At 36.6% G+C, this 21,068-nt stretch overlaps 1 protein-coding gene across 1 annotated transcript in view; it reads right to left on the bottom strand.

Annotated features, from left to right (window-relative positions):
• The window catches only part of LOC126100725 (midasin-like), a 229,874-nt gene that overhangs the window by 33,125 nt on the left and 175,681 nt on the right, over positions 1 to 21,068 (bottom strand). Inside the window, exons 31-33 of the mRNA XM_049911344.1 lie at positions 13,183 to 13,305; positions 12,807 to 13,001; positions 8,356 to 8,646 (exon numbers count right to left, since the gene is read on the bottom strand). Of these exons, the coding sequence (XP_049767301.1) occupies positions 8,356 to 8,646; positions 12,807 to 13,001; positions 13,183 to 13,305 (609 nt within the window). The remainder of the gene's footprint in view (positions 1 to 8,355; positions 8,647 to 12,806; positions 13,002 to 13,182; positions 13,306 to 21,068) is intronic.

The raw sequence follows: 21,068 nt of genomic DNA, 5'->3' as shown, positions 1-21,068 counted from the left end.
TAATCATCAGTAACACTGATCTAAAATAAAATCCCTTTTTTCTGGAGAAATACTTTGTGATCCTGGTTGAACTTTCAGCACTGAATTCAAACATGTAGCCCTCCCCCACCAAATCAGGGATGGTTTACAAGTAATCAAAGAAACTACAAGTAATCAAAGAAGCTAAGATATGACTCTGAGTTCCTATAGTATTTGGTTTGTAGCACTTATTCTAAACAAATATTTATGAAAAATTTAACAAAAATGAGTTACTTCCAAGTAAACTGTTAACATCATCTCTTGGACTAAAAGTCTTCCTCCTGAATCACTACAACAATTTTCTGCCAACATACAAGATATCCACTTCCCTTCATACTCACTTTCTATAGTAGAAGTATTTTCTGGTAGTTGGATTCATGAACTTAGCAATTTGTTTCATTTGGATACGTTTTCATGTGAAACACTGGAAGTAATGTATTTTCATGAGCGAACGAACACACACACACACACACACACACACACACACACACACACACACACACACACACAGAATTTTTTTTTCATCCACTTTCCATCTCCAATTACCTCATTTGAGCGCATTAGCTATTACACACACTGAAAATGTGCACACTTTGGACAGCCTTATTACATTCGCAATAATACTACAATTACTACGAATTTGCAAGTATTTTCAATTTCTTTTCTGTCTTGCACTGAATTTTGCATACTATAAAATATCTCATAACTCTCTGCAATCAAACTGATGTAAAGAACTGAGAGGGATAACATTTTATTTGGGAAATGAAGCAAAAAACACTTAACATTCCTTTTTGACTCATTTATAAAAAGTTTAGTCTAATGAATTGAACTCAAATACAGCCCTGACAAAAATATTCTGTTCCCAGATTTGCATTTCCCAAACTAAATTTGTCTGTAATCACACACTTACACATCTGAAATATTATCCTCACAAAAAAGTTTAATTTAACAGACAAGGATTTTCTATAATTCATGTACAATCAATTATAAATAATGAAAACAACTTGCTCCAGTTTCCTTTTTAATATTCATTGATTTTAAAAAGCATCAATTTTACACAGATATATACAGCACAATGTTAATAGAGGAGGATATTCCTCACTGAAAGTCAAAAGGAATCAAGTATAATCAGCACACTACACAGTTCGTGCAAGACACATGAATATGAGACATAAGAAGTGAACATAATTTACAGTATTGTGGTTTTCAAATGTCTGAATTGCAAAACACTCAAGCTGACCACACAAGGGTCAATCCATACCAAGAGGTCCAGCACTGGTTGCTTGACCATCTCAGAAAAATTTTATATTTGCAGGGTGAATTCCCAAATGTTTAGTAGTCACAAAAACATTTTTTTTTTAATTATTGTTTATTATTTTGAAATGGTGGCCATATTTGTTCTGGCCACATGAGTTTTTTCGTATTTGCAAGCATCTACATTTTTTACAATTATTCAGAAGTGGAATGTCCTAAGCCTTTCAGATAAAATGCATTTAGTTCGACACACGCTGGGCTACAAATTAACATCATTATCACTTAGCTGAATGTATTCTTTAACATATTTTAATAGTTCAAAGTTATCGGCCACAAAATAAAAAAAACTCAATTTTTGAACAGTAGTTTTCCAAAGAAAGATTAATTTCTCAACTTTAATATTTTTTCTGCTATCACACTGTATAATATAGTTACTTCTTATGGAGTATCAATGGTGAGCATCTTACACTTAAAAATACACTATTTTAAAAAATGGATTTCTTTTAATTTTTCCATTTTGTGACCTGCAGTATCTTTGATGGGGGACCAGATAAAGATCTGAAAATTTCACAGTTAAAAGACCTTTATGACATCAAACTTGAGTACAAATTTCAACTTTGAGACTAATTGGAAGTTATGGAAAAAAGATTACAAACAAGAGTCAAAAATACGTTTTTTAATATCTGGTAGGCTAATCAAATAAAGTACACCAATTGCATAATGTAACACACCACATTACACTAGCTAATAATTATTTGTCGAAATAACGCTGTGGTAATTGTTTCAGCAGGCTAACAATTGCATCTCCAAGCCTATACAAGTTAGATTGTTGTCTTCCCCCTTACACCAACAATTGTCTTCTCACACTTATTTAGCTAGAAGTTCTTGAAGTGTGCAGTTGAAAAATGGAGTGTCAGCGTTCTGTTGGTGTTATTATTAATGCAGCATGTCATAAAAGTGTGTATGTAGTGTATCCTAAAGACATTACTTTAATCGAAGATTACAGTACAGAAGAAAAACTGTTTTCTTACTTACAAGTCGATCCAGAGGTCAAATCAACATGCAAGTACCATGAAATGAAATACTTAAGAAATTTTTATCACCTTTTTGGTCAGTCTTGCATGAACTCTTTTGAGAAACATAAGAAACCTATAACAAAAGGTCTGCGAGAAATAACATTTGATCATTATTCTAAAAATAAAAGCTCTTTTGTCAATCTCATACCAGGAAAATCATTGTGTCCAATATGTTATTCTAAGATATTTGTAATTCACAAGAGAAAGGAAAGGATAGTGAAACCTCAGATACAGAATTTTGTGACTTATCAGCAACCATTAAACAAGTAGATACAGCTTGTGGAATCCTGGGTATATTGCCTGCTAGTAATTAGAAAACTAAGTCAAGCAAAAAGACCAAGTGCCTTGAATACAAAAACTGAGAAGTGGCAACTACAGTAAAAAAGAATTTGGAAGTTTAATTTCAAAATACAATGTGTACTAAAACAGATGGAAGTTCTAAAACTTCACCAACTGAATATGATGATTTAATAGAAAAACTAAAAACTAACTGTAGCACTTCAAACAAAGAGCATAAAATTAAGATTATCAGTTTACTGCCGAATGGAGTCCAGCAAAAGTTAGTGATGAATTTAATGTGTCAGAACATCTTGTTAAGTTAACAAGGCAATTAGTAAAAGAACAGGGAATTTTACCAGCATTACAAAAGAAAAGTGCATCTAATTTGCTAGATGAAAACACAATCAATAAAGTTATTAAGTATTATGATGATCACAATAACAGCCATTTGATGTCTGGAAAAAAAGACTGTGTTTCTGTGAAAGAAAATGGTTCTAAAATTCAAAGACAAAAAAGGTTAATATTGTGTAACTTCAACTATTCACTGAATTTAAAAAAGAAAATCCTGACATCAAAATTAGAAGATAAAAGTTTTGTGAGTTGAGACCAAGATGGTGTATTGTTGCAGGGGCATCTGGCACCCATATGTTTGTGTTTGTTTGTATCATCAGAACGTAAAGCTGATGATAGATGGAGCCAATCTTAGAGTTGACTATAAAGACCTGTTGGAAGTTATGGTATGCAATATTGACAGTTAAAATTGTATGATCAAAGGAATATACAAAGATTGTCCAGGCAAACAAGCCTTACTTGACATGTTTGAAGAATCCAAAGAAGACGATTTGATGCCTGACAATATAAAATACAAACAGTGGGTGACACATGACAGAACTGAAATGGTCACAGTCATAAGAGTTTTTTGAAGTGTTGGTGGCTAACCTTGAAAATCTGAAAATGCATCATTTTATTGCAAAAGCTCAAAGTAAATTTTTGAAAGACAAAAAGCAAACCTTGGCAGCTGATGAATGCTTAGTTCTTGCTGACTTTTGGGAAAATTATTTCTTTGTTGTTCAAGATGAGGTACAAAGGCACCTCTGGGTAAACAAACAGGCCACAGTTCATCCATTTGTATTCTATTTAAAGATAAACTAATGAGTACAGCATTTGTGTCATAAGTGACTACCTTGAACACAACACTACAGCAGTGCACATTTTTCAACTAAAATTAATAAACTACATTAAACAGCACTACCCTTCCATAAAAAAACTGATTTACTTTTCGAATGGGGCAGCAAGTCAATATAAAAACAAAAAAAAATTTATTAACATCTCCTTTCATAAAAAAGATTTTGGGTTTGATGTAGAATGGCACTTTGTCACTTCATGCCATGGGAAGAAAGCTTGTGATGGTGTCAGAAGTACACCAAAGTGAGCTGTCACAAAAGCAAGTCTGCAGTGGACCGATGACAATCATATCATATCACCCCAAGAAATATTTGAATTCTGCAAAAAACATATCACAGGAATTACCTATGTTTTTGTATGTGAGGAAATACAAGGAGTCTGTGACAGTGTCTTGGAGGAAAGGTACAACACCTGTCAGAAGATTAAAGGCACTCAATCTTTTCATTGTTTTGTACCCCATTCACACAACTTACTGAAGTGTAAGATCACACCAACTTTGCCTGATAGTGAACGTCATCAGTGTGGAAAACTTGTACAACTGGTTCTTCAAAATGAAGACATAGTGGATTGTGTTTACAATGAACAGTGGTGGGTTGGCAAAGTTGATAATATTGACTGTCAAAACCAAGATGTACATGTTGCATTTTATCATCCTACAGGACCAAGGACATATTTTTAAAAAATTGAGGAGGATCAGGTTTGGATGCTACTTAAAAATGTACTTGGGAAGTTGTCTCCCATGGAATTTACAACTGTGTCTGGGCAAACTTATAATCTACTACCCAAACTGAGTGAACAAATTTCTCAAATGGTCTATGAGTGATGTACTAAAAACAAATAACAAAAGAACAATATAATGTAATTAGTAAGATTATTTTCAATAAAAAAGTAAGTAATCATAGATATGATTAAATTATATTCTGTAACTGATATATTTTATTCCATAAGCCTAGATATCACGGATGTTAAAAAATGTATTTTTGACTCGTTTGTAATTTTTCTCCATAACTTTCAATTCAATCTCAAAGTTGAAATTTATACTGAAGTTTGATGTTATAAAGGTCTATTAACTGTGAAATTTTCAAATTTTTATCTGGTCCCCCAACAAAGATATTGCAGGACACAAAATGGAAAAATTTTAAAAAATCCATTTTTTAAAATAGTGTATTTTTTAAAGTGTAATTTAAAGCTGAGAAATTAATCTTCCTTTGGAAAACTAGTGTCCAAAAATTGATTTTTTTTATTTGTGGCTGATAACTTTAAACTATTAAAATATATTAAAGAATACATTCAGATAAGTGATAATGATGTTAATTTGTGGCCCAGAGTGTGTTGAATTAAATGCATTTTATCTGAAAGGCTTAGGACAATCCACTACCGAATAATTGTAGAAAATGTAGATGCTTGAAAATACGAAAAACACATGTGGCCTGGAACAAATATGGCCACCATTTCAAAATAATAAACAATAATTTTTTTTAAAGTACATATTTTGTGACTACTAAACATTGGGGAATTCGCCCAGAAAATATAAAATTTTTCTGAGATGGTCTTCTGCCATCCTCTTCAGGTCTGCATAATTTCCTCTTCCCTTTATGTCGTCTATCACCTTGTATCTCCTTCTTTCTCTCAGTCTTCTCCCACAAACCAATCCTTCCAAAGCAACTACTAGCAAGCACTCCCTTCTCAATGAATGTCCCAACCAGTTCTTTTTCCTTTCTCTTACAACCTTCAGCAGACATCTCTCACCAACCCTTTCCAATACTCTTTCATTACTCACTCTTTCCATCCAGCTTATTCTCTCCATTCTCCTCCACATCCACATCTCAAATGCTTCTAACCTTTTTTCATCCTCTCGTCTCAGTGTCCATGTTTCTGCCCCCATCTAGTGCCACACTCCAGACAAAACATTTGCCAAGCCTTTTCCTTAGTCCTTTATCTAATTTGCCACATAAGTCTCTTCTTTCTGTTGAATGCCTCCTTCGCTATGGCAATTCGAGTTTTCACCTCCTGGTGACATCTCAAGTCTTCAGTTATTGTGCTTCCGAGATATTTAAATTCACTTACTTGGCTAATGGTAGATTTTCCTATTTTAATATTGGACAGTCTGCGTCTTGTACTGATGACCATACTCTTTATTTTTGTTGTGTTTATTTGCATCCCATATTCCACACAAGCTTCATTCAGATCGTTGAGCATGTTATTCACTGTCCCCTCACTTTCTGCCACTAATACCATGTCATCAGCAAATCTTATACATTCTATTCTCTTTCCACCAATACATATTCCTCTTTTCCCATCTAAATTTTTCGCAATAATCTCTTCAAGGTATACGTTAAACAACAGTGGGGAAAGGCAACAACCTTGTCTAACACCTCGTCCAATGCTGCTTCCTTCTGACATTTCATTTCCAATCCGTATCCTTACTTTCTGGTGTAAATATAGATTCTGTATCAGTCGTCTCTCTTTCCAATCTACTCCTTTCCCCTTCAAGATATCCATCAGCTTGTTCCACTGAACTCTGTCAAAATCCTTTTCTAAACCTATAAAAACAGCAAAGATTTCTCTACCCTTTTCCATATATCTTTCCCCTACAGTTCTTAGCAGGCCAATAGCATCTCGTTCCTTTTCCTCTTCTAAATCCGAACTGCTTCTCTGCAATCCCTCTATCCAGCTTGCCATATAACCTTCTATTCAGCACTCTCAGCAAGACTTTAGCTGCATGAGAAATTAGACTGATGGTCCGGTGCTCTTCACATTTTTTAGTATTTCTCTTTTTCTCTATTGGTATCATAACTGTTGCAGCGAAGTCCTCAGGCCATTCCCCTTTGTCATATATCTCGTTACAGAGGTAGACTATTTCTTTTCTTGCCTTGTTTCCCAGACTCTTCAACAGTTCTGCTGGCAAATCATCTATTCCACATGCCTTTCTATTCTTCATCTCCTTCAGCGCCTTTTCTACTTCTGCTTCCAAGATGGTAAATCCCTTTCCATCTTCCGGCACATATTGCTCCTCTTCAACCTTAATTTCGCTTTGCATTTCATCCCCCTTATACAGGCATTCAATATATTCTTGCCATCTGTTCAAAACCTCCTGTGGTTCTTCTGCTAGAATACCATCCGCTCTTTCTATTTCCATGTTATTCCTCTTTCTTTTACATTCAAAAACTATCTCACTAGCCAGTCTATACATCATTTCATACTTTCCCTCTCTCCCCATTTTCTCTATTTTGTCGCATTTCTGTTTCATCCATTTTCCTCTTGCTTCTTCAGTTTCTCTTCTTAATTCATTATTCAGTTTCCTGTACCTCTTTTTGCCTTCTTCAGTTTCTACCCTTTTCCACTTTCTGCGCTCTTCCATCTTTTTCAACATGTTTTCTGTTATCCATTCTTTCCTTTTGCTTTGGGATACTCTAATTCCTAGTACTTCTTTGGCAGAGTCCATGAGTCCTTCCCTCATTTTTATCCACTTGTCATTAACACTTTCATCAACACTACCTCTGCCATTTTTCCATAAATCTGTTCTCCAAATCTGATGCCTTTCCTATGGAAGTGTAGAGATCAATATCATTTGTATGTACTTGTGTGAAACCCACCAGCAGTGACACTGAAAATCTCAGACACTCCTGCATCCATGCTCAGATATCCTAATTGATTTAGGAGGCTACTTGTAGTGAGCAGGAAAATGAGGTACGAATCCTTATCTTACAAATATCACAACAGATGAATGACATCACAGAAACAACATCTGATTTAATTTATGTCTTTGCTTACAGTGGTTCCACATATAAGAACATCCCTGGGCCTGAGGCAAATTCGATGCCTCTAGAAAACTTATTCTCTTAGCTGTGCATTTCTCACATACCCTGAAGGACAATCTCAGATTTTAGAGTCTGGAAATAATAGAAACTATGAAGGTTTCTGTCATTTTCCAAGGCATGCTGAGATGGTCTAAATAGCTATAGTAACTGCCTGCAATAAACAGGGATGCCAGGTTTAAATACCAGCCTGGCTTAATATCTCCAATTTTTCATAGTTCAAATTTTGTAAAATAAGAGCACCATCTCAATTAGCACCACTCTATTCCTCTTTTACTGTAAACTTACCAATCAAAAAGAGCAGCAAAGTTAAATAAATGCAATTGATTAGTGCAATGAGTGATACTGTATTCACAATTAAGTAGACTGAAAATGGAATTGTTTAGGAAGTGTAGGTGTTAGTATATAAAGATTTAGTAGTGATACAAGGGAAGAGTGAAAACTTCTCAGTTTAGTGTAATGGATGGCGTCAACGTAATATTCATATTTTTAGGTCTGTACACATAACAGAATAATGCCAGTCATTTATCAACTTTATCTGTGAAATAGTTTCAGTTATACATTTTTTAACATAGGCTATCTGTATTGTTTGCTGTTTTTGTTTGGATTAACTAGAATACCAAGGCTTTATAAAATTCTTTGTTCTACTTCCAAGACAGCTCTACAAATTAAACTGCAATACAAGCATTAGATACATTCAATTCCATCAGAAGTTTTATTGTTACCTGTTTTCTGTCATGCTGTGTGCGCATTCTAGATGCATAAATGAGTGGCAGATACAGCCCTGGATTGTCAAATGCTTCACCAGCAACTATAGCATTAGCCCATCGTGAAAGATCTCTCAAGTTCAGCTCCCAAGGACCACCTCGCTGACCCCACAGACCTAATACTGTGGTCTCATAGCGAATTTTCTCATTGAACTGTACCATCTGACGGATAAGGTTCTGCTCTAACTTGGGGTATTTTGCACTCAACACAGCTTCAAGATCATCTGTTGTCAAAGCTGAGATGTAGACCTGAAAAATAAAAACTCATTAAATTTTCTATCAATGGTTGAAGGACTGCTATATGATCTAATACATCAACCCAGTGGGCGTGTGCTCCACCTTACTGTAAAGTTATCCATGGTTGATATTCTTTTAACTGTGGTGAAATGAACTGTTGCAAAACGTCTACGTAAATGATAGCAGTAATGGATTTTTCCACAAAGAAAAATGGTCCAAAAACCTTGTTATGCATAAGGCCACACCAAACATTCAATTTTTTGCTGTCTTGCTGTAACTGTACAGTAGCATGTGGAGGCTCCGAACCCCATATACGGACAGTTTGCCTATTTACCATTCCACTGACATGAAAGGTGGATTCATCGGTAAAACATATGCGATTTAAGTAATCATTAGTGCCATCAATCGTGTTGAGAATCTCAGTTGCAAATTCAGCAAGTGTCAGCAAATCATTCGGTTGCAAGGCCTGCACAATCTGCACTTTGTAAGATGCAACCTAAGCCCTTCATGAAGAATCTTCACCACACTTGCTTGCGGTATCTGAAGTTCACGTGATGCTTGACGAGTTGATTTAGACGCACTCTGTTGAAACGATTGCCGAACACGATCAACAGTTGCATCACTCACACGAGGCCTGCCACTTCAAGGACGATCTTCAACGATGCCTGTTTCATTAAACATTGCATACCATCGCTTTATTGATTTAACGTCAGGAGGGCTGCGACCATAAGAAGCCTGAAATTTACGCTGAACACTGATGGGCAGTTTCATTTCGTGAAACCAAAGCACACAATGTGCTTTCTCCTGCTTTGACGCCATTTCGCCAGCAACTACTGTGATCTAACAGACCGTGTCAGTGTTGTGGAGCACTAGTGCCATCTATTGGCCACAACAACTAGTAACACTAACCTGTGTAACTGCATCAAATGTAACTTTTTATGTCAAACGGTTATACTGTCATAAATTTTTATAATCAGGCAAGACTTTGTGCTCACCTTGTATAATTACTACAAACCATTCAACAGCTAAGATAGCACAAAATATTTTTTATTTTTTTATTTAAGACAACAAGTTTCAACTATGCTGTTATCTTGAGGCCCTAAAATCTTTTTGTTGTAAAATATGTTCATTTTACACTGATATCACACACAAGATGTCAAGTGGATAAAAACAAAGTTTATCAACAACAACAGAACAACATTGCTGAACAATTTGTATATGGACATAGCCTGTAGCACAAGGCACCTCTCTTTTTTTTTTTTGTGACGATGAACCTTTTATAATGTGCTATTTTTATCCACTTTAAATATTGTCTGTAATGTTAGCATAAAATGAACACGTCTTAAACAAAAATATTTTAAGACCTGAAGATGACAGTATAGTCTGCTGAAACCGATTGTCTTAAATCAAAAAAATATTTTATGCTTTCTTAGCTGTTGAATGGTTTTTAACAATTAAAACTGATCACCCTTCAGCTCTCTCAAATGAGAAAATTCAATAATTACTGCACTGGTGTATCCATTCACATCCATTGTTTCATAACAGGGATAGAGCTTAGTCAATATTTTACATTTGTTCTGTGAAAAAAGTTGTCTTAGATGCAATGCATGTTATAAAATGTTAGGACAATGATTACTACACTATTCTTTCACAAAAGCTGCTTTTCTTCTAAGTGACTGATTTATTTTGACAACTCTTATTAATATATTGCCCTCAAGTAATTTATTTTCTTCTTCACTATCACTCCTGATTGCCACAAGATGGATTACTTTCAAAATTCCGGTTTGTTTCTTCTTCTTCATTCAGTAGTATTCTGTAAATCCTATGAAGACTGAGAACCTTCAAGGATGTGGAATAACCCATGTTGTATGTAAAGAAGCAGAAGCAGCCATGTAAAGTTACTAACAACTGGTTATTATTAGCAGTAAAGCATTTAAGTGAATTACTGGTAAATAACCTATACTTCATAAAAGTAGTAGTTCTTCCTCTTACATCACTCAGCCCTGATTTCAGTTTAGAAAGAGAGAGAGCAACAGAGAGAGACAGAGAGAGAGAGAGAGAGAGAGAGAGAGAGAGAGAGAGAGAGAGAGAGAGGGAGAGGGAGGGAGGGAGGGAGAGAGAGAGAGAGACCGGGGGGAGGGGGAGGGATGCAATATGGGGGGGGGGGTGTTTGCACAAACTTACAACTGCATGGTCTGACTTTTTGAAGATCTCAGATGGAAAGAATTTCAGCCCACACACTATGATTTGTCTACAGAAATATTATGTGTGCAAACAGTGTGTTGACCAGCCTTAGGGAAAGAGTAAGGGCGAGGGAATGAAAAAAGTGGAGCTTCAGATCAAGGGGAATGTATAAACACAGAATATTCTGGAGGGGCAGTTTCCAGCTATGTTGATCAGATGTGCAGGTGGAGAGGAGAGGGAATCCCAATGGCACAGCTCACTGATGGTGTTGTCACGTTAAGCAACAGGGTGGTCAAGCTTGATTCTAGCACAGTTCAGCAATGGCAATTCATAAGAGAAGCTTCTATCTTTGTTTTCAAAAAGCATAACTTATGAGGAAAGTATCAATTATGCTGAGAAAACACTTGAATAAACTGTTTAAAACAATAAAACACAACTTGCATCCTTACTACTCAGAACTCCACAAACCATTCTGTTAATTAACGACAAATTAAACAACTAAAAGTAAGACTATATTTGAAATTAAATATAGTTACACTCAGATATGCAGCTGTACATCTCTTTGACAACCTACCCGCAGAAATAAAATGTGTGCTAGATAGCAGAAGTGTTTTCAAACTTATATTAAAGATGTTGCTCCTTAACAACAACTCTTATACCATAGAGGAATTCTTGGATAGAAATCATTAGTTATTTTTACAGAAAAAATTTTAAATTGCATACAATTACTTTTTCATTATTTTGGATACACGAGGGCTATTCAGAAAGAAGATTACATTTTGGAATTTTTTTAAAAGTATAGGTAATAACTGATGTTTTATTCCTTTGAAAGTGGCACTTAGATATTACTTTCCAAAACAGTCAGTCTCCACACAAATTTCGGCTTTACTTTTCGAGTGCAGTTTGCCTTGTGTGGTCAATTGTTGGTGCGCTAGAACAAAAGTTTTGAGCTCAAGCTCAAGTGTTCCAAAGTTGACAATAACTCACAGAGCGTGTTGTTGTGCCATGTGCAAGCAAGTCCAGCAAATGCATGTCCTTTCCTGTCCCGAAAAACAGAAGCTATAATTTTTCTTGCAGATAACACTTTTCACTATTTTGTTGGATTTTTGGGGAATTTGGGTGCCCCACTCCATAGACTGCAATTTGGTCCAGTATTTTTTTGGCTTTTTGGGGAATTTGGGTGCCCCACTCCACACACTGCAATTTGGTCTTGCAGTTCACACGTTTGACCGAAGCCTCATCTCCAGTTATGATTCAATCAACTAATGAGACACCATCTGTTCTGTACAAATCCGGAAATATTAATGATGCAATCATACACTGTTTCTTGTAGTTTTGTGTCACGATTTTCGGTATCCTTCTGGTACAATTTTTGATAACCTACCTTCTGTGCAACAATATGATGCAGCAAACTTTGTGAAATTATTGGAAAACTGATCGAGAGCTCCTACATTGTGAATCAGGAGTTTTCTGGAACCTTCTCATTGACTTTCGCAGCTAGTTGATCAGTTACAATATTTGGTTGTCCACCTTGGACTTCACTGTGAACATTAGTTCGTCCACTTTTAAATCTAATCCACCATTGGCGCACTTCAGCTTCTGTGATTACTTTGTTTTCATGCACTTCACACAGATGCCGATAAATTTCAGTAAGTTTATGGTTTTTTGCCAACAAAAACCTTATTACTGACCACATTTCACAACTCCCGGGATTTTCAATTGCAGTACAAATTTAAAACTTTCATTGTGGAATAATAGGAAATAATACAAACCTCATGCTGGTATGGCTAGATGCCAACTGAGCAGACAAACGCTCATACAACAATATGGCTGCACTAGTCCGTTCACAACTACCGCAAGCGAAAATATAATCTACTTTCTGGATGGCCCTCGTGTATATGAGTATGGTCTATGGAACAACTAATAGAGAAACATTGTCTTAGAAACACGAATAGAAGGAAAAGGCATGAGTAAGCTCTGCCGCTCACCTGTGTGAATCTATTAAGGAAAGATCGTGGTAAACCTTTACGAGCTCCACCTTGGCGCTGTGGGTTCTGTGTGGCAAATAATCGTGTTTGATGCCGTAACTTGAACGAACATCCCAGTTCTGGAATATATGCTTCTCCACGATGATCAAATACAGCATTGAGGCCTTCTAATACAGACTGAGATGCTAGATTCAACTGAAAGGAAACATGACTTACATGTCAAAATGTTACTGGGACATTCAGAAACACCACCAACTGTCAGTTCAATGTTTTGACAAACACACAAACACACACACACACACACACACACACACACACACACACACACACACACTCAATTCCACAAAATTTTAAGAAAAATGAACAACTGACATACCTCATCCAGGAGTATCCAGTCCCCATCCTTTAAAGCTCTAAGCAATGGACCATCACGCCATGCAAACTGTCCTTCACCTCCACCATCTACTGGCAAATCTGCTCCAAACAAATCTGAAATATCCTGAAATGAAAAGCCTTGGGTCACTCAATATACACCTCACTTGACACACACAACCAGTGAACCTGTAGCAGTGAAAATACATTTTCCACATTGCTGGCCTAAGCTGCAACACAATGAAGACAGCACACAACTGATGTCAAAATGCAGACAAACCTGTATGTAGGGAACCACAGTTATTAGTAATAATCTTGGGTATTAATGTATGCTTAATACCATTAAAACTAGCAAAAATTCTGATTTGATGTACTTGACTATAAATGGCTTAAATTCGAAATCTTCGAGCAACCTAAGCTACAAACTTGATGACTAACAAATTGGGGAGGGGGGAGACCAAACAGCAAGGTCTTGGGTCTCATCAGATTAGGGAAGGAAGTGAGACGTGCCCTGTCAATGGAACCATCCCAGCAATTGTCTGAAGCAATTTAGGGAAATCACGGAAAACCTAAAACAGGATAGTCGGACGTGGTATTGAACAGTCGTCCTCCCGAATGCAAGTCCAGTGTGCTAAACATTGTGCCACCCCACTCAGTGACTTACAAATTCTTCTCTCAGAATGTATAAACAGAAAAATTACTTGTTTAAATGAACATTGGCCTACCTCTAATACAATAAATATTTTAAATAAAACTGAAAATTTCAATGTGGCGAGTAGCTACTGCAGGGAGAAAAAATCTCACAGAGGTTGCTGCATACTCCTGGAATCTTCTGTAAGCAATGAAGTGAAAACAGATTTTAATTGTTTAAATGAAGACTGTACATTCAAAAGCTGTTGTGTAGAGCTTAAAGACCTTAACATTTTAATCATTTCAATTTACAGAATTCCAGAAAGGGCATACGCCACACAATTTCTCACTAAATTCCAGTGCTTGCTAGATAAACTAAAGAAGGAAAAGAAGAAAACATTGTAATAGCAGCTGACTTTAATATAAACACTGGAAATGACAAAAAGGATCAATAACATTGAGTGACTTTCTGAAAAAGTCTGGTTTTAAATTGAATTTTTCAGAATTTACCAAGGAAAATATTCACTCAGCAACATGCATTGATAACATTATAACAAATTACTACTTTAATAATATACATAAATTCTGTCTAGACTTAGAACTCTCTAGTCACTCACCCTTGTTTGTCTCACTGCCAAAAACTGATAAACATAATGCAAGAAAAACTTATTTCAATGGAATACTGAAATATTCTATGAGAAACTGAGTAAAGTGCTCTCTCGCGGATGGCGATTAAATAAATGAAAACTTTAATACATTCTCAAATAGTTTTCTGCACGTATTTAATGAGACTTTCCCATCAATGTCATATTACAATAAAACATCAAGTTCGATCAGATGGATCACACCAGAAATAAAAATTTCCAGTGAGAGTAAAAGGAAGCTACACAATCAGCTGAAGTACAACAAAGATCCTGATTTTGTAAAATATGTTATCATCATCATCGTCATTTAAGACTGATTATGCCTTTCAGCGTTCAGTCTGGAGCATAGCCCCCCCTTATACAGTTCCTCCATGATCCCCTATTCAGTGCTAACATTGGTGCCTCTTCTGATGTTATACCTATTACTTCAAAATCATTCTTAACCGAATCCAGGTACCTTCTCCTCGGTCTGCCCCGACTCCTCCTACACTCTACTGCTGAATCCATGAGTCTCTTGGGTAACCTTGCTTCTCCCATGCGTGTAACATGACCCCACCATCTAAGCCTGTTCGCCCTGACTGCTACATCTATAGAGTTCATTCCCAGTTTTTCTTTGATTTCCTCATTGTGGACACCCTCCTGCCATTGTTCCCATCTACTAGTACCTGCAATCATCCTAGCTACTTTCATATCCGTAACCTCAACCTTGTTGATAGGGTAACCTGAATCCACCCAGCTTTCGCTCCCATACAACAAAGTTGGTCGAAAGATTGAACGGTGCACAGATAACTTTGTCTTGGTACTGACTTCCTTCTTGCAGAAGAGAGTAGATCGTAGCTGAGTGCTCACTGCATTAGCTTTGCTACACCTCGCTTCCAGTTCTTTCACTATGTTGCCATCCTGTGAGAATATGCATCCTAAGTACTTGAAACCGTCCACCTGTTCTAACTTTGTTCCTCCTATTTGGCACTCAATCCGTTTATATTTCTTTTCCACTGACATTACTTTCGTTTTGGAGATGCTAATCTTCATACCATAGTCCTTACATTTCTGATCTAGCTCTGAAATATTACTTTGCAAACTTTCAATCGAATCTGCCATCACAACTAAGTCATCCGCATATGCAAGACTGCTTATTTGTGTTCACATATCTTAATCTCACCCAGCCAGTCTATTGTTTTCAACATATGATCCATAAATAATATGAACAACAATGCAGACAGGTTGCAGCCTTGTCTTTAAATATGATGCTGGCAATAATCAGAGTAAAATATGTTAGGAACTATAAAACTATTTTTAGTTAAGTGTGAATTAGGTGTCAAAAATTACAAACAAGACATTTCATTTCAAAAATCAAACTTAAGGAAATATCTGTCGTAAATCCAGCTCAAATATCTGAGTGCATCAATGAGTACTTCTTAAATGTTGCAAAATCTTATTTAGATTAGCAAATTATGAGAAGACAGTAAATAGTTTTGAGTTGAAAGGCTATATCAGTGAAAATCTTAAAAAATTCAACACAGTCTCAACAAAACTTGTCGAAAGTGTCATATTCTCCTTAAAAGACAAAGACTCTGCACATTCGGATGGGATAACCACCAAAGGAATTAAAAGAGTTTACAACATAATAGCTCATCCTCTCTCTCTCATAATAAGCAAATCATTTGAGGAAGGTTACTTCCCCAATCTCTTGAAATATGAAGAAGTAAAACCACTGTTTAAAAAAGGTTTGAAGGACGATACGGGAAATTATCACCCCATTTCTATACTCCTAGTCACATCAAAAATTGTTGTATTTGGAAAAATTGCTGCTTTACAAATACAAAGCTTCATCACACAGTACGATATTTAGACTGTAGTCGTGTGTGTGAATTGTGTTTGCGTGAGAGAGAGAGAGAGAGAGAGAGAGAGAGAGAGAGAGAGTTGAGTAGCAATTTTGCTTTTCATAATACTGTTACTTCATCATTAGACAGGAAAGCTAAAGTTACAGGAATATTCTGTAATCCTACAAATGCAATCGACTCTGTAAACCACACCCTGCTGCTTTTCAAACTCAACTGGTATGGAATATGGGATATTGCTTTGAAATGGTTTGAATCATATCTCATGGAGAGGAAACAAGGGGTAGCAATCACATCAAATGAAGTAGATTACTTCGTGGAGTGGAAAACTGTGTCACAAGGTGTTCCTCGAGGCTCAATCCTTGGCCAATTTTTATTCGTGTTCTACATAAATGACTTTCCTCTCAATTTAAATACTCATCTAGCTTTGTTTGCAGATGATACTTCTGCCCTAATTGAAAACGAAAATTCCGACAATATCCCACAGAGTGTCATGAATATGTTAAGTAACTTGGAACCATTATTCAATCTAAATGGCTTAAGGCTAAATGTTTCAAAAACCCACATGACAAGTTTTAAAGCCAAACAGTCAAAAACTCAAGAAATCTGTATTATTTACAATAATCAGAAAATGGAAGAATGTGACTCAGTCAGATTCTTAGGAATAAACTTAGACAGAAATTTGAGTTGGAACTTATATATAGAATATCTAGCGAATAAATTAAACAGTCTTGCATTTGCAATGGATATTTCAGCCAGTGCCACTCATATGGACAAAAGGAGAATAGCATACTATAGTTAATTTGAATCTTTTATTAGATATGGCATAATTTTGGGGGGAAGCTTGGGAAACACTACACGAATTTTAAAGTTGCAAAAAAGAATCATTCATAAATTGTACGCCGCACAGCCGAGGGCATCATGTCAACAATTATTTAAAGACCTAAAAATAGTAACTGTCCCCTCTTTATACATCTCTTAGGTGTTTCTTTTCCTACACAGCAGAGCTGATATATTTAAAAAAACTTTTTTTTGGAACACTCATACAGTACAAGACACAAAGAAAACTTTATGCTCACATCACATCGCTTATAATTGTGTGCTCAGACTCCTCAGTACAGGCATGAAAACTCATAACATAAAAGGGTGTGACATAATGAATATAGAGACAAATATTTTAAAAAGCGGGTTATGTGATTTTCTAGTTGAAAGATGTTACTACTCAGTGGAAGATTTCATGAAGGATGAAGTGATACTTAAATCCCTAAAATGGAATAAAAATTTATGATTGGTATAGTGGATGTAAATATTATTAAGTTTCACAAATTTTAAATGAGTAAATTCTTCACCAAGTAATATTGTTAAGTATGCCAAAATTTCAAATAAGCAAACTGTAACCTTGACGTGTCTCCTGCACATCAGACATGTTCTGAAAGTCTGACGTTATGAGATGAATAAAACACATTTCACATAAACAGCTTCAGCTGTATATGCGTATAACTATAGTATGCTATTCTCCTTTTGTTCACTCCTTTACCATTAGATCACTACCAGTTTTATGGCACCAAAAGCCACATTTTCAGGTGACTATATAACTACAACATTAGAGCTAAATACTTTATTCAAATGTTGGGTAAAAGTTCCAAACTTTTTAGCTCTAATGTTCTAGTTATATGTTCACTTGAAGATGTGGCTCTTAGAGCCAAGAAACCGGTAATGATCTAAAAATAAAGGATTAAACACAGCTGAAGTGGTTTATTAATACCAAAGGAGAAACACTAAAATGATTGGAATGAAGTGTACTAAATGCTTGGATATGCAAATAGTAAGCATTTCAACACAACTGCACAAATTAGGTAGCAGAAATGCCATCTAGTTCTATAGTTTTGCATCTACATCTACACGATTACTGTGCCATTCAGAATTAAGTTCCTGTAAGAGGATTCATCGAACAACCTTCATGCAACTTCTCTACCATTCCACTGTTTAACAGCAGACAGAAAAAAATGAACACTTAAATCTTTCTGTGTGAGCTCTGATTTCTCTAATGTCATTATAGTGACCGTTTCCCCCTATCGAAGTGTGTACCAAAAAAATATTTTCACACTCTGAGAAGAAAATTGGAGATTGAAATATCATGAGAGGGTACTGCTGCAGTGAAAAACTGCCTTTTTTTAATAACTGCCATGTCAATTCACGCATCATATCTGCAGCATTCTCTCCCCTATTTTGCAATAATACAAAACGAGCTGCCTTTTTTTTGAACTTTTTCAATGTCCTCCATCAAACCAATCTGATGCAGATCCCACTCCACATAGCAATACTCCGGAGGAGGGTGAAAAAGTGTAGTGCAAGTAGTCTCGTTAGTAGAACTTTTACGTTTTTCAAGTGTTCTGCCAATAAATCTGTCTTTGGTTTGCTTCCCCCACAACACTATCTATGGTTGTTCCATTTCAAGTAATTCGCATCTGTAATCACTAGGTATTTAGTTAAGTTTACTACCTTTAGATCTGAGTGATTTATTGTGTAGCCAAAATTTAGCAGATTCCTTTTAGTACTCATGTGGATGACTTCACACTTTTCATTACCTACAGTCACTGGCTTACACCATCCAGATATCTTGTCTAAATCTTTTTGGAATTTTTTTGATGATCTGATGACTTTCCAAGATGGTAGCTGACAGAATCATCTGTAAACAATCTAATAGGGCTGCTCAGATTGTCTCCTAAATCGTTCATGTAGATCAAGGACAGCAGATGGCCTACAACATTTCCTTGGGGACCACCAGATATTACTTCTGTTTTATTCGATGACTTTCTGTCAGTTATTACAAACTGTAACCTCTCTAATAGGAAATCATGAATTCAGTCACACAACTAAGACGATACTACACACGCGTGCAATTTTATTAGAAGTCGCTTGTGAGGAACAATGTCAAAAGCCTTCCGGAAATCTAAAAATATGGAATCAATCTGACGTCCCCTGTTGATAGTACTCATTACTTTGTGAGAATAAAAAACTAGCTGTGTTTCAGAAGAACAATATTTCCTGAATCCGTGTTGGCTCTTTGTCAATAGTTTTCTTCGAAGTGATTCATAATGTTTGAGTACAGTATATGTTCCAAACTCCTACTGCAAATTGATGTCAGTGGTATGGGTCTGTAATTCAGTGGATTACACTTTCTTTTATTGAATATTCGTGCAACTTTCCAGTCTTTGGGTACAAATCTTGACGAGCAAGTGGTTGTGTTTCATTGGTAAGTATGGAGCTAGTATATCAGCATACTCTGAAAGGAACCTGACTGTTATACACTTGACCAGAGGCCTTGCCTTAATTAAGTGTTTTAAGCTGCTTCACTACACCAGGCATATCTACTTTTACACTTATGAGTCTAAACACTATGACAACCTGCTTAATAGCTTGTTTGTCCATCTTTGGAATGAGATACATCACTGACTCTGCTTATCAGGCATCTGACACTTTGTGTGGAGGTATGTGGCATTAGATGTCTACGTGCAAGTCATGTAATTTGCATAAATAACGGGCCACCGATCTGTGTGTGCTGTGATGGTGCCTGACAGTGACCCAGATGGGTACCATAGGATTTACGTCAGACGTCAACGCGAGTCCACACTATAATGCTAATCAAATCACTTAGCACGGTTCTGGCTCAGACACACGGACAATTATACCGTTGAAAGACGACATCACCGTTGGGGAAGACATCAAGCATGAAGGAATGCAGGTGATTTGCAGCTGTCAGCATGTCTTCAGTTACTACCATACGTCCTGTGCAAGCACGAGAGAATATCTCCCACAGCATAATACTGCTCCCACAAGCCTGCGTTTGTGGCGTGCCGCACATTTCGAGCCGCCATTCACCTCGATGACGGAGTTTGTGGATATGACCAGCTACCTAGTATAGCAAAAATGTGATTCACGTGTTACACGTTTCCACTGATTGAAGGTCGACTTCTGACGGTTCCGTACCCACTGCATTCGTAACTGACAATGTAGTCGGACCGACACGTGAACACGTTCGGGTGGTCTGCTGCGGAGCTCCGAGTTCTACAAAGGACGATGAACAGCGTGCCCTGAAACACTTGTGCATGCACCACCGGTGTGCTCTTTTGGCAGGGTACCAGAGATCACAATCCATCCTACTTTACATAGCAGACAAGCCTCCGAACCCCACGTTCGGGGAAGAGTCGTGGATGTCCAACCGTTTAGCTCCTAGTATCAGTTTCACTGTCCTTCTACCTCTTTCTGTAGATGCTCATGACAGCAGCATGTGAGCATTCTACCAGCTTTGCGGTTTTCGATATATTCATTCAAAGGCTCTGCATAATAATAATCTGGCCTTCGTCAAAATTGTTTTTCTCCTTGGATTTCCCCATTTGCAGCCCATATTTTCACTAGCTCCGCTTACGTACCTTTGTTACAGTGTCGCATGCCAGCAACGCCACCAGGTAGCATCCAGTATTGTGGTGGGCAATGGTCATAACGTTTTGCCTCATCAGTGGAAGTTACTCATGTTGGCAGTTTTTCTTTCTTTCTTTTTCTTTTTTTTTTATTCGAATTCTGGAATATGTACTTCATTTTCTTTGGTGAAGGAATTTTGGAAAACTGTGTTTAGTAACTGTGCTTTCACGGCACTGTCATCAGTAACATCACCATTGTTATCACACAATGAAGGTATTGATCGTGTCTTCACAGTGATTTACTTTACGTATGACCAGCATCTCTTGGGGTTTTCTGTCAGTTTTCGAGAAAAG

The sequence above is a fragment of the Schistocerca cancellata genome, chromosome 9 (assembly GCF_023864275.1).
Source record: "Schistocerca cancellata isolate TAMUIC-IGC-003103 chromosome 9, iqSchCanc2.1, whole genome shotgun sequence".
NCBI lineage: Eukaryota > Metazoa > Arthropoda > Insecta > Orthoptera > Acrididae > Schistocerca > Schistocerca cancellata.
Note: the sequence above shows the minus strand (reverse complement) of the source record. Positions and strands in the feature narration are given on the sequence as shown.